Here is a 15,973-nt window from a genome sequence, read left to right as displayed (position 1 = left end):
GGCTGGAGCAACAGTTACGGTGAATGGATCGCGCTATTGAGAGATGATTGATGGATTTTTACGGCCGGAATTGGATGGTATTGATCTGGACAAGCAACGAAACCTTTGATCTTTTACTATTGAATATCAAAATAACACCTCTTATTGGAAAATCCTGTATTTTATTTCTGTCTTTGTAGTACGTAGGCACCAACACCGAGTCTCTTTGCCCTTATTTGCTAAACATTATATGAGTTGCATGAAATTCCGTGTTCCTGAGATTCGCCCCTGTTTAAGGGTTGTTCCATTTTCCGATTCGCCGCTCGCCCGGTCAGCCTCCTTACACTTAGAGGGAGGGTAATTTAAGAGGGTAGCAGCGGACATCCCCTCCATCCCCACCCCCCAACCAGGGGTAGAACCGGACTATAAAGATAAAGATAAAGGGACGGAAGATAAACCTTGAGGGATGCTCATGGTGGCGGAAGAAAGACCAGATTTAGCTATTTATTAAATAATAAAATCACTTCTCTTTAAGTGCCCGACTTAAGTGTTCTTGTTATTTGATTATTTATTCGTTTATTTGTTCATGTACGTAATGTAGACATAGGTCTCCTTATTTAAAACGTAAAACGTTTTGTAAACTTACTGAATAATATTAAGAAAAGGATGCTTAGAAAGAAAAAAGGTATTGTAAAGAAAATGTATATTTCGTAAATGCTAATTGTAGAAGTCGTGGACGCCTGAGAAAAATGTGGCACACGGAGAAAAATGAGTAAGGCTAATTAATTAAGAATCTATTCTACTTATTGGTAATCGAGTTAAAAATGGTATTGCAGGCCCTTAATTAATGAAGTAACAGGTTTCCTGATAAACTTTGGGTACATTGCGAGTGCACTATCACGGTGTCGGAAAATATGTTATATTTTTAAATTTAGGAATGAAGTAAGGCTTGAATTATGAAAGACATTACGCTTTACTGAAGAGCTTAGTTTATTAAGGAGTTCATTCTCTGCATTAGGCCTTGATATCTCGATTTGGTATACATGCAGCACGATCCACAGTGGAAGATACTCTCAGTATCGCCCTGGTGTAAGAGCACCATTCCCCACTACCTTCAGCCTCACAATATAGTCCAATTGGGGATGCCATCTCACTGGTTCAAAAAGTATAAGTTTTTAGCGTATTATGCCGTGTTGCGCTGCCTCCTTCTTTATCCAACGTTTTGGACAGCATTACAATGTCCATCATCAGGGCAATCATCAGCCATGTGCCCATCATCATGTCATGATCAACATGTCCATCATCAGCAATGTGTAATTGAAGATTATGGTGAATCGTATGTTTATGCGAAACAGTATTGCAAGCTCCAATCCTCTAAAAGCTGGTATTACAGTAAAATTAAAAATGGTTTTGTTAAAAAGGTGACAACATGTCATTGCCCAATAAACTGTACCGTAGTACTTTTAAAATGTATATCTGAACACGTGTTCTGTAATTATGTAACGACGAAATGCGAAAATATTAATATTTTTATGAACACCTGTTCCGACGCCGCTAAAACACTTTCGTGTTTTACTAAAATTTTACTAGGAAATCTGTCAATTCATTCTTTAAATGCCTGCAGTCCTGTTTTCAACAGGAATACGAATAACAATATTTTACATCAGTATATTTATATTTTATATCAGTAAATTTATATTTTATACCAGTAAATTTATATTTTATATCATTTAATATATATTTTATATCAGTATATTTATATTTTCTATCAGTAAATATATATTTTATATCAGTTAATTTATATTTTCTACAGTAAATATATATATTTCACATCAGTAAATTTATATTTTGTATCAGTAAATTTAAATTTTACATCAGTAAGTTTATATTTTATATAGTACCCGTGTGTTTTCTACTCGTATTCATATGATTGTTGTATTAAGTAAGTAGGTGGGTAGGTACTTCATATTTTATAGTAAAGTGAAGCGTAGGGGTGAAGCGTTTTTTTTATATCACAACTTTTATGACTCGATTAATAAACCTTAGATAAGAGGAAAAACATAAAACGTAAAAGTTATTGTTTTCCGATATGTACAGAGTAAATATAATTATTTTTTTTAGGTAGGCACCTACTGCCAGTCATTGAAATATATTTATAGTAGTCAAAACCAAAAATAAACAGTTTATCAATTAAATTTATTTATTTATTTATTATAGGGTTGTTAGAAGTTATTCTTTAATATATAATAAGGTTAAAAAATGAATATTGAAGAAGAAGATAATACTGATAAATATAAATAAAACAAAACTTAATATAAATAAAATAAAATAAAATAAATATTTATATAAATGAAACGAAAAACCGGTCAGAGAAAAATAAAAAAAAAGTAATGGTCACAACTTGGAATTGAACTCAGGATCTCTTTCTTACCGGGACAACGTCTTTAACCACTCGACCATTTGGACCTAATTATTCATTAAAACGTCATAAGTTTCGATCTCATGTTTAAAATTCATAATAAACAATATTATCTTCAACTAATTTTACACATATTTTTGGTTGCTATCTTTTTAATTATTACAAAGTTCTAAAGAATTTGCTTATAACCTAGAAAGTGTCTCGAATAAACATATTGTTCTAGTTCTGTTTCATATTTCACTTAGATTTATTAGCATTATTTTCTTATTCAATGATATAAAAATAATTTCTTTGTACAGTTGGGAATCGAACCACGATAAACTGCTTGAAAGACAAATAGGCCAACCATTACACCACAAAATATTTCAAGAATGGCGGCGGAATGGAATCTTTACTATTAATAAGAATTTTCTTTTTCGAGTAAGAATGAATTAGTATAAATAAGAATTGTGTGTTTTTAAGTTATAAAATGTTAGATACTAAACCAAAATTATATTGTTTAGTAATAATTAAGAATGGGTAAATAGAAATGCAACTGTGATACCTATTTCATGTTGACGATTTAAGGTTTAAGGCTTGAGTACTTCAGAATCTTAACGACGTAAGTGGAGAAAGCGTGTACAAATAATATACTCAGCGCGCGGCCCGGCGTATTGGACTGACCTACGGTCGAATTTGCTCTAGCAGGCCTAGAAAATTGATCTTTCCGCGGGGTTTATTTTAATTAATTCAGCTAAACATATTAATTAAATCTGGTGCTTACAATAATGAATCAGGTGTCTATAACTGAATACCTTGGAAAATAACTTATTCTTCGTGTAGTATTGTAATTGTAAAGTACTGTTTTTATTAATTTATTAATCTAACATATAAATAATTTACATACGTGGGTATCGATCTGAAAAAAAATCGAATTTGTCAGAATGAATAAGAATGTGATCTTCAAGCAAAACCCTTTTAGTAAAATATTGTGCTGCCTTAATTCTTTGATAATTGTAATTATTTTCATGACTAATTTTTTGTTTCATCATGCCGCGTTGATTACCTATAGACACTGCAACGTTGGCCAAATAAGAAGGAAGCAAAACACGACATAATTACCCACAAAGTAATCACAATAATTATAATTACCAAGTAGTTACCGGATACCTTTAGATATTAGTGTTGGTAACACTAGTAATAATTGGTTTCCGTAACTAACGGAAATAGAAAGTGTTTTTGCTATCGAAAGCGAGAAATTATTAATTATTAAATTAAACCATATCTGAGAATTTAAAGTAAAGCGTTTTATATTTCTTTTTTAACGATTAGGAATTAATATCAACAAAAAACTTAATAGTATTTGGCTAATTTCTATGGCAAAACTGTAAAAGAGTTTAAAGTCAATTTGTTGCAGACTTAGGCCAAATTATCTCTAAATATTATGAAATTAAGTAGCAATCTACGTTTGTCTGTTTGTACGCTTAGTTCTTCTAAACTACGCAACTGATTTTGATAGAGTTTTCATTATCATTTAGAGAATTTCTTCCGAAAGGTTTATATATATTCAAAACATGCATATTATATTTATAGAAAAAAGATAAAAATCAATGTTTTGTAATCAAGTCGTAAAAATTTATTTTCGGGCGCTTACATTTCTAAAGCTGGCTAAACCTTATGAGAAACATCAAAATAATGTACTAAGGAATTGTATATCTTAAAAAGGCCTACAGAAAAGGATAACCGGGTATAATATTTAGAATGCCATTCCTTTATATTGTTGTGTTTCAAATGTTCATATCTTCTGATTTTTTGTATATAGTTACCATATTACATTAATACTGTTGCTCTGATAAAGTAACATTTACAATCGAAGTCACCAGTCTAGTTTATTTTTCATCGCAATGATAATAACAGATACTTGGATAATTTATAATACAGCGATATATTGATGAAACATCACCGCTAGGGCGCATAAGAAGACGAGAAAATATACATTCTTTTAAAACTATGACTAAAAATACCATACAAATATTTTAGTCTGGGCGTTGTGTTATTTGCTAAGTTCGTTGTTTGTTTCAAAAAAGCATCCACAACAGCCGCATTGATGACATAATATTATTTTCAAATATTAAGGCCCCGTAGTAAGAGTTCAAAGATGGATTGAAAGGGAGATTATGTACGTGTATATACGAATGTTAGAGGGAGCGAGCTAATATTAAATTATAATAATTAAGCAAAAATGGAGAAAATATTTAATAAAACACGACTCATTTGAAATACAGCAAAAATCTCTCTATAAAAATTTAAATTGCATTTAAAGTTACACTGTGATTTTTTCATGCTTGGATATTAAATAATAACATAACATAAATAACAACACAAAACATTTTCTTAATAATTTTCGAAGCTTACTTTGCGATTTTTTATCGAAAAATTTCATATAATTAACGTTTCGGCAAAACAAATGTATAGATATTATCTTAATAAATAAAACATATTTTTATGTAACTTAAATACACTTAAAGAGTACCTATTTGTGTATTAACCGAGTGTTTATAAAGGGATTGTTCTCGCGTAAGTGAGATCGTCTGTAAAAACCCAGTATAAATAAATAGACTAACCATCACGCCGTTTTCCGCAGGGGTAGGCAGAGAGGACGGTCTGCTAAATAACTCGGTCTTGGCACACACTCCTTGCCTCATTCGCATTCATACATCGCCTGATAGTACTATTCTATTATTCTGACTCTAGACATGTCCGGACGCAAGTATTTGATTCAGTTTAATTGTGTCTTGGAATTATCTAGCGTTTCTGACTTCTTCTAACACTAACAATTACGTCATACATTTTACCAACACTCCTTTCTTTGTTAATTCGCTCTACACGCCCAAACCAGCTGAGCGTCCCTTACTCTTCTTAATCTTACTCATTACACTTGCATTCTTTGCGGATCTCCACATTTCTCACACGATCATTCACGGTTCAGCCTTACATGCGTCTCGGGGATCTCATTTCTGCAGCATTCAGTCTGAAGTAGAAAAACCGCACTGATGAATATAACTCTCGAACGCTCAGGTTTCCTGAACATTTTAGAGCTATTTTAGTTCGCAAATTCAACTAGGTTAGGATAGGTTAGGTTAGATTTATCAATATTAAAAATGGTTTGAAACACGGAAACACGGTAGAATAGAGAAATAGAGTCCATGGATGCTCGCACCTAACAAAATAACATAAGTCCCCATGAGACGGGTAAAATTTTGTAAATATCTCAAAGTCAAATTTAACATTGTAAATTATTTTAAATAATAGACACCCTTCTACAAAATCATTGTTTTTTACTTCTAAAACTTCTAATACCTAGCTTTATACACTGTACTGTAGTGGACAGTGTGCACCTCAACTGTAAATGTAGCTAGCCTCGCAATAGGGAAATACAATCGTCTTGCAGGAATGCCTCTTATTTAAAGTTTAGTACGTTTCGTGATGAACATCATGACTATTTTTCAAAATAGCATGAACCAAACATACATACTAATTTGTGTCACTGTCTGTGAGTGATTGTAACTCTGGTTCAATTAATTCGGACATGTTTTGAATTTAGATGTCCTTTTCAAAATTGGAGATACAGCAATTCTCATTGTTCTGATGTGTTATTTATGAAAACTTTCAGCTCCAAATTCCTACAATTATAATATATCTAGTGATTTTTAAGTCGTTTAATAATGTACATATATATGTTTATTATTTGTATGTAAAATCGTTTTCATACCTGATTCACTGCCGTCTCTTTCTAGCACGTCAAAATGCGGCCTCCAATAGGCAGGAGCCATCCCGCCTCCCATTCTCCCCGCGCCCAACACAGGACCAATCTCCCCGTGTCTTCCAGTGAACTTATTCGGATCTAGAATATTCTCTACAGAGAAAGCCAATCTCCGATTATGGTTCAAACTGACGCTTGGACTTCTCGGACTTCCCGGCTTTGGACTGTGAGAATGTCTACTCAGATCACTGCAGATGCTTTCTGGACCATTTTGCCTGTCTTCATCGTGATGAATCTTTTCCATACCATCAGATTTAAAAGATATTTTGTTGTTATAGTCTTGATTTGATCCAAATGCAAAATGGTCATGTTGTGAATCAAAAATGCTCATTCCCGCAATGTTGTCTGTTTTTGGAAGGAATAACCCAGCTTGTGGAACGAACGGGTAATGTTTTGTGGTCATCTGTCTTCTTGTTAAGTCAACAGGAGACAAAACGTCATCTGTCACTTCATCTACGTTCAGTTCTTCACTAACATCACTGTGTCTATCATAATCTTCTCCTGTTTCAGAGTTTTGGTCTGTTGTGTCCATTTTGGAGTCTGAATCGTACGACTCTCTAAGTTTTTTCGTTCTTTGTAAATATAATTCTCTATTATTTCCCGCGGATGTTATGGTGAGGTCCGTTAATCTCCGTTGGCTTGCTAAGTTTATTTCTGTTGGAATTGCTATTTTGATTGCTGGTGGCATAATTGACAGTCTTTTGTCTTGGTTAAATATTTTATCGTGGTTTGTTATATTTTCAGGTGATATTCTTCGGAATCCTTCGAAAGCGATTGTTTCTTCTGAGGGTTCGAGCCTTTGTTCAATTCTGTTATTGTTATCGTTTCTTTTGTCGATCTCCTCATCTTGCTTCAATATATTTCCTTGAATATTGTGATCAATTAAGAGCTTTGGTGAGCCTCTTGGAGATCTTTGTTGTGTTTCTTGTCTTGTCTCTGCTAGTCTTTGCATCATAACCATTGTCATTATTTTACTGTGGAATTAAAAATACTTCATAAAAAAGCCGCTTCCAACAATGATAACTTCCATAGAAAATACATTTGCAGCTAATTTATACCGAGAAAGAAAAATGAATTCATAATTATGTTTAAATTCGAAAGCACTTTACTAGTGACACTAATAATTGTGCAAAGTTTAAAAAACTTTTTTTCTTCACTGTTGCATTAATACGTTCTGTTCTTATTTGTTTAGCACTGTTTACTGCGTAGCACACACTGCTATAACTGTCACTGACTTTCAATTCATAGCAAATAATCCAATCTCGGAAACAAAGAAGTCAATGAGCGGAGTCAAGAGTTAATTTGTCTTTATAAAAATGATGAAGTTGTCAATAACACACAGTTCGAGACACACTTCGCGATCGCTATCAACACACTGTCTGACAAGCACTTAGCTTCAACTTCTAGATAACCCTACGAACGAAACCCCAAAGCTTCAACCCCAAAGACAAAAAGCCTTAAACACCCTCAGGGAGCAATCTAAAATGCTACGTAATTCTAATTGGAGGAAAGCCGAACGTGCGTTAACCGGCGCGGTTCAGATATCACTGCTTGTCTGATTCTGCTAGGATAAATAAAGGATGAGAACGCGTCCTTCGCCCCCCTCCGGTCAAAAATATGGCGGTCGAGTAAGAAGAATCTCGCCTTTGCGGAGGGTGGGGGGCGTTTAACTCGTCACGTGACTTTGGTAGCACCCCTCCGATTGGTCGGAGCTTTGGATGGGAGTGTCTCCGTAAAAGCTCTCTTTACGTAGTTTTAATGACAGGGGCGGGGCTGCGAAATTGGCGTGCGAGAGAGATAACAATGCGGACTTTACTCGAGAATGAAAGAGATACAGGGATTTGGAAGATATTAGATATCTACTGCGGGTAATGAACCAATATACTTTAAACAATTTAGTTAAACGTATAAGAACGTTTAATCGATGGCCCGGTAGGGGAAAGCGGAGAAACGGAGTTCGGGGAGATGAAGTATCATTTATAAAGCCTTCATTTCCGTTGAAATTGAATTCACAAGCAGAGATTTTCCAGACTGAATATGATTATGATACCAATACAAGAGTCTCGTTAAATATAATTAGCTTAGCAATACGCCATTTCTCAATAAGGGTAAATAGAGAGGATTAAACGCCAAACAATATAATGATTGACACAATTAATATAATAAAATTCGTCGTTTAATTTATTTTCATATATACCTAGGACTATTGACACGACTCGACACTTGAATTTGATTCGCTTATCTTCCAGTACTGCTGATTTATTAAAATCCGGTTAAAATCGGGATAGCATGCCCTTTCCTAGTAAAATGTTAGTACCTATGTTTGACCTGTTAATATATAATGACAAATGCGAAAATATTCGAATTTATATGAACACGTGTTCTAACATCGCCACAACATATTCGTGTTTTACTGATAGTTAGTAAGGAAATCAATCAATTGATTAGTCTAAGGCCTGCAGTCCCGTTTTTAACCGGAGTACGAATAATTTAAAGAGATTCTTAAAAAAATTAGCAATATTTTATATCAGTAAGTTTTCTTCGTGTGTTTTTCGTCAATATTTTCTGTTTCGTTAGGTTAGGTTAGGTTAGGTTGGGTTAGGTTAGGTTAGGTTAGGTTAAGTTGGGTTAGGTTAGGGTAGGTTAGGTTATGATAGGTTAGGTTAGGTTAGGTTAAGTTATGAGAAAATCCTCTATGTAGTTATTATTCGTTACTTACTATAATCAGTCATATTGTCAAGCCTCCGACAGTTGTTTGCTTTCGGTTTCCTACCTGTGTATTTTGTATTTAACAAACCATCACGCCGTTTCCCCGCAGGGGTAGGCAGAAAGGACGGACCGCCAAACAACTTGGTCCTGGCATACACTCCTTGCCTCATTCACATTTATACATCGTCTCATACATACTCTTCTATTATTCTGACTATTGACGTGGCACGACTCAAGTATCCGATTCACTTGATCGCGCCATTCCTCGGGCGTCCCCGACTTGTGACTCCTGTTTTATACATTTTCACGTTTTTATTTTGTCCTGTGCTATCGTTAATTTATACTCTTTCCTTTGCTCTTTATGTAACTACATTAAATTTGTTAATTATCTTCGTATTATTGCTTTGTAAGTATACTATACAAGTAGGTAGGCTAATTTTTATGGTGTTGACTTCTTGATGTCAATGTTCATGTAGATCACTAATAATCAACGCGTCAGGGTTGTGGAAAATCAAAATTGTGTAAATCCTTGAGCAAATGTGTGTAGGATTGTTAAAATTGGAACTGATATATGTGTTATGCGTTGTGAAAATATTCAAATTTTCGATAGTCGATAAATAAAGATAGAATCCTTAATAAATTTTATAAGATGATTATTTTAAACTTTTAAAACATGAAAAATCACGGGATACTATAATTGTAGGATTTGTGAAGATTAAAGTATTGACTATTAAAATGTGTTTGCCTCCGGATCATTGCCATTTAAACGACGATCGTAAATTTACCCTTTGAATTTAAACGTGAAAAATCACAATAACAGAAAAAAAATTAAACAAAAGAAACACACAGTATTAATTCAGCCATGGTCGGTGGCTGAATTTACATCGCGTTTGGGTCCCACCCAAGCATATTGTGTTCAAGTCCTCCATCACAACACAAGCAATATTTTCCGCTTACTGTGGTAGTAGTAGGAGATTTTTAAATATTGTCACGTTATCCGTAACCCGGGAATGTTTGTCTTTCTTAAAAAAAATAATAACAGGATAATTTTAGTACCTACTTAATCCCTTGACTTTATCGTCCCCACAATCAGTTTCAAATTAGAAAATCAAAACATCCGATTCTAGAGTTTATTGAACCCAAGTTACATAGAGATACACAGCTCGAAAGCGGATTTTGTCATCACTAGACATGTGACAATTAAACATCCTTTTCGAATTCACAGGGCCTATCTCATGAACCCTTTTTCGTGCGTCTTCTATGCGTGAATGCTTTAGTCCTTTTCCAGGACTTAATAGCACGCGGATTATTTATTAGAGTAAAGAGGTTCCGAGGGAAATTACGTGACGTCACTTGAAGGCTTTTATTTATATGCTAATTATGCATAGAGAGGCTGAAGTATCAGATAGAGGAACGAGCATTAATTTAATTTGCAGCGAGAGTGTTTGACGATAATCTGTTTTACAGTGTCAAGTATTAAGCTAGAAGGTCTATTATATTTATTTTTAATGATAACCTAATGTTTATAAGACAAAGTTTTATGCATAGTATAAAGGATAACAATTGATATTTCATTGCTTATAATTATTTGTTATCCTTTGTGCTATGCATAAAACCTTGTATTATAAACATTAGTTTATCATTAAAAATAATAATATTTGACAAGTCAAAATATTTCACCAACAAATATAGATGTAATATATCTCGACGCCATCTAGTGGGAAATTAAGCACTAACAAAGCCTTTCCTACAAAAATAAAGTTGGTTGTTTACAGGTGAAAAAAATTTAATAAGCAGTAATTGTTGAATGAGGTACTAGTAGCTACATATTGAATTATTTGGCGGGTTAGAAATAAGCCGACATAGCTCAGTGGTTCAGAGCACCTGAACGGACATCAGAAGGTGCGGGTTCAATTCCCTTTGGCGGCATTTACTTTTACTCGAGAGATATATTCAATTTATATTGATATTTCAGGCGACTTAGGGCCCGTTCCCACTTCCGTTTTAAAAACGGAGGCGAATCCCGTTTTAAAATCGGATGCCCTAGCGGCTGTAGTGGATGTATGGAGCTGTTCACACTTGTCCGACACGATTTTAAAACGGATCCGGCATTTTTTGTCGGATGGATCGCCAGCCCAGCGCGTCCGTTTTAAAATTTTGTCGGAACTCGCTCGCTCATAGTTTTGTATGGAGCTGTTCACACTTGCCGCCTAGTCGTCCCGGCAGAGTCCCCGCCACACCCCGACCCGAAAGAAAGAGAAAGAAATTAAAGTTATCTTGTTTGACTGGTAGGTCAAATTAAATTTGGTAAGTAAAATAAAATTAATTTGATAGGATTACTAAGTTAGTCAGATAAACTCAAAAAAACATTAAGTACATGGTTATACTTCTTTATCTTATCTAACAATAAACAGAACTCTGCAATGCTAAACCTTTGATGAAGAAAAATGAGTATTGCTTGTTTATGAAGAGTTATTGGCAGTTCAGGTGCCGTTAGTTAGTTCAGGTGCCGTTAGTGAATTCTATATATCAGCAACGGTGGACAATGACTTCTTGAAATTACTGAATTCGGTACAGTTCCTCATGGATGTATCAATGTTGCACATGCATCGGCACTCGTATATTGACCACGTCAGTGCGATTCACATATAGTTATTGCATATGAAATAGAAAACTTGCTTCAACACAGTAAGAAACTTGTAATTGTTATCAAAAATATATTCCCAACAAACATACCAAAGTACCTACTAACTATTAATTCATCACTCCAATACTAATTTTATTCGCTCATCATTTAGCGCAAATCGATAAAACCCTTATCAAATAATTATATAAAGCCTTCATTCCATTGCCAACCCTTCTCAGTGGATAAACACCCCGGGCTGTAGGGGCTGGTAACAGGGGGAGGCAGTAGGGTGGGTAAACCACCCCAAACCTACCCCTAGCTCTAGGCAGGTGTTTACAGACTTGTTATCATGTTGTAATTAAAATGTTAGACGCAGCTTTGATGTTGACGAGCTTATTGCGAAGTTGTAGAAAGATTACGGAGATTAGTACTTGCCTTTAAAATATTAAAAAAATACTTGACTTATTTATTTATTTATTAAGACAAACACAGTACAATAAGAAACAGGATATTTTTCGTTATTACATAGTTGTAGTACCTATTACGTATGTCCGTAAAATTTTGCCTGAGATTTTTCAGAAAACTTAAGGCGAAGCTTAATGCCAAATCACTATTTTGATTAGTCTTTATAACGAATTGGTGTACATTATAAATACCAAAAATATGCTTTAGATAAATTGAAGGTTTTCCTATTGTTTCGTTTGAGTAGAATACAAATAAAAAAATAAAATTATTCAATAAAAATATATAAATGCCAACTACTAAAAAATATTTTCTCAGTAGAAATGTATTCACGCATAAACAAAACAACTTTAAAAATATAGTATTATAGCTAAGATTATCTGTGACAGTTTCATTTGATTATTTTTTTGTTTTCTTATAAAATTATTTACAAAATAAATAAAAACCAGTTTTGTGCTTGAAATCGAACGATTCTAGAGGCCGTTTGTCAAGCGACTTTAATGACTATTACCTACGATATAAGGTATAACAAGAATAAACACATTTTTGGCTTGTAGGATTTTAAGTTAAAATCAATGAATTGCTATTTTTAATATACATAAATGGGGACTTAAGGGTACAATACAACTCTATGCAGATGACACAGTGATTCTTTATCACAATAATGATTTAAACGAACTTGAAAAGGAAATGGAAAGGGATGTAGCTTGCCTGGCAAACTGGCTGCGATTAAACAAACTTAGCCTAAACATAAAAAAAACACATTACATACTGTTTGCAAATAAAAAAAATGTAAGTCTTAATATAAGTCTTGATAATAACCGCCTTGAAAGGGTTGATGTTACAAAATATCTTGGCCTTTTCATTGATTCACAACTCGCATGGAATCACCAATTTAAACATGTTCTATCCAAAATTACTCCTATAACTGGTGTTTTATATAGACTTCGCGGGTTACTTCCTCCCTCTCTATTAAAATCGATTTACCATGCTATGATTCACTCACATCTAATATATCTCGCCGGAATCTGGGGATTTGCTACAAAAAAAATGATTTCAGAAGTCCAAGTCGTCCAAAATAGAGCCCTGCGAAATATTTTCAGTCTACCTTGGGACACACATGTCAAAGACATCTACAGAAACACCCAAATACTTCCTTTTAATACCATTCCCACTTTTGAAATAACGAAAACTATATTACAAGTAATTCAACACTCGGCACATTCCAACACTACACTCTATTACAATTGCGACGTACACCAACACAACACAAGAAATCACAACAAACTTCATATACCAAAAATCAAATCAACAAAATATGGACTAAGATCCCTAGAATACATAGCTCACACAAAATATAATCAACTACCCAACGAGATCAAATGTGCAAGTCAATGTAAAAAGACCCAAACTAACATGCTCAAACTTCAACTTATTAATGACTATCTGAAATAATAATGTTGTGTATGTCCCATCATATGTCCATTTAATACATACAACTATATGTTTCATGTAATGCGTATCATTCCCGCAATGAGTTTATTAACTCCTGGGAGTACAATGCTTTATATAATATACTATATTCTGTATTGTATACTTTTAATAAATAAATAAAAAAAATAAAAAAAAATTAAAATTAATGTATGAGTAGGTAATAGTTATGAAAGGAAGAAAGTGTGTGGAGGGATAAATAAGAAATTGAAATCGAGAATTATAATATGCTCACAAATTGTAATTGACTGTTAATACATCAAATTTTGAAAATTGAAGTGAAAATATTTTTGAAATATGTCAGGCTAAGAAATTTAATAAGTTATTTTTGTATGTTAGAAAGGAATCATGAAAGATGTCTAAATGTAGTAATGTTTCGTAGTGGGTGTATGTTGTGATTTTGCGAGTAATTACTGAGTTGTTTGCTGCATTGGTATTGTTGGCTTCAATATGAAAAAGTGTAGTGTGCCTGGTACGCCTCGTTGGAACATTTAAACCAATGACGGATAGCAATTCGGGACTATCTATTTTATTATTTAGCAGATTATGTAGAAACAACAGGTGTGACAATGGCCGTCTTTTTGTAAAGTTAACATATTATTTGTAGTGTTGTTTATATTTCTTGAGTAAATGTTTCGAAAATTTATTCTGTATACTTTCTACTAAATCCATTTCCATATTGTGGAAGCATACTCCAGTGGACTTCTGACCAATGAACAAAACAACATTTCTAGAGTCTTAGCACTTTTGAAAACTTTGCATATTCTTAATAAGAAACCTAGCATCCTGTAGGACTTGAAATGATTGTCGTCATCTATGCAAGATTCGTTGAATAATCCATAAAATAATCTAGACCTAATGGAATAGTTATGAAAATAACATCTTTGTGTAAAGTTGCCAAATTTGACTTCACGCAAGCATTTTTTTTAATAACACTTGATTTCAACACAATTACTAATTGAAACAATAATTTAAGTCGAGGGAGATGTAAACATGCACAACGTAGATTTTTAAGTCGTTAGATTGGGTTATTTTAATAATTTATGCGTATTTCCTAACCTTCAAACTTAACATTGATTGAGAAAAATTTTTATTCATCTTTTACCATCTCTCCTAATATAAATACAGGGTTTTCCAATAAGAGGTGTTATTTTGATATTAAAAATAGCCTTTTTTTAATATAAATGATCGAATGTTTATTTCATTATAAAGAGGAAGGTATGCCGTTAATAGTGAAAAATAACATCAGTCAAATGACCACCACGACCACGCCTACAGGACCATATCCTTTTCATAAAATTTTCCATAACCAAATCGCAAAGTGGCTGCCTTATGTCCTAGATAGCCTCACAAATTCCATCTTTGAGGTCTTGAAGCGACGCTGGGCTTCTACCTTCTTATTCACGTGGCCCCAAAGGAAGAAGTCGCAAGGTGTTAAATCACAAGATCTCGGTGGCCAATTGTGATCACCTCTTCGGCAGATAACACGGTTCGGAAACTTTTCCCGTAAAAGATCAATGGTTTCACATAGCGCCGTCTTTTTGAAAGTAAACGTTATCCAGATCAATACCATCCAATTCCGGCCATAAAAAAATCATTAATCATCTCTCGATAGCGCAATCCATTCACCAATAACACCTCTCATTGGAAAACCCTGTAGTTATTTGGAGAATATATAACGGAAATGTGAATGAATGGTAGCAGAAGTCGAGGACGCACGAGGAAGACATGATACAATCAAGTCGATCAGATACTTGAGTCAAGCCGCGTCAAGAATCACAATAATAGAAGAGTATCTATGAGACGATGTATGAATGTAAATGAGTCAAAAAGTGTGTGTCAAAACCGAGTTGCTTGGCGGTCCGTCCTCTCTGCCTACCCCTGCGGAGAAACAACGTGATGGTTAGTTAGTTAGTTAGATTAACAAATCTGAAACTAAGTCAGAATTCAGCAACTTTATCCAAATATGTTATTAAAACCAGCACATTATAATAAAATACGTAAAACGTTTATTACTTTTCCAAGAAAATTATTTTTCTCAGGACCTTTCACCTTCGCAGATTCTGAGGAAGGAAACCTAGAGGCTGGCAAATCATTTCATAGCAGAGCTGATGAACTCAAGAACCAGTCATAGAAGCGACCCGTTCTCATGTGAAATATTAACAGTGTAAATATGTTGGGCGCGCATTTGGCGTGTTTCCTGAGTATGTACCGGAGCCAAAGGGGTCAATGACGCTAGTTCTTCGGAGCATCCTCCATTGTAATACCGGTAAAATAAGGGCGGCATACCTATCTGACGCCTGTGCTCAAAAGATGCAATCCGTTTGTTAACAGTTTAATATTATCAAATATATATTTTTTCATTTTATTTCAAATGACACCTTAATGTAATTTTGCAATTATTTAAGAATATTTATTATTGACGTTGGTACTAGGGGTTATTTTGGAAAGTTCACATAATAAGCGAAGGACATATTTATTAAAT

The 15,973-nt window shown here is 33.9% G+C and overlaps 1 protein-coding gene across 1 annotated transcript in view; it reads right to left on the bottom strand.

The window, feature by feature from the left end:
- The window catches only part of slou (homeodomain transcription factor slouch), a 30,599-nt gene extending 22,993 nt beyond the window's left edge, over window positions 1-7,606 (bottom strand). The window contains exon 1 of the mRNA XM_089646789.1: window positions 6,150-7,606. Coding sequence (XP_089502915.1) covers window positions 6,150-7,167 — 1,018 coding nt within the window. The 5' untranslated portion in view covers window positions 7,168-7,606. The remainder of the gene's footprint in view (window positions 1-6,149) is intronic.
- Between the last annotated feature and the right edge of the window lie 8,367 nt (window positions 7,607-15,973).

This window comes from Hesperophylax consimilis, chromosome 25 (genome assembly GCF_061612785.1).
Source record: "Hesperophylax consimilis isolate HC1 chromosome 25, BYU_Hcon_1.0, whole genome shotgun sequence".
In the NCBI taxonomy this organism is placed as follows: domain Eukaryota; kingdom Metazoa; phylum Arthropoda; class Insecta; order Trichoptera; family Limnephilidae; genus Hesperophylax; species Hesperophylax consimilis.
The sequence above is the reverse complement of the archived record's forward strand: the minus strand, read 5'-3'. Positions and strand labels throughout refer to the sequence as shown.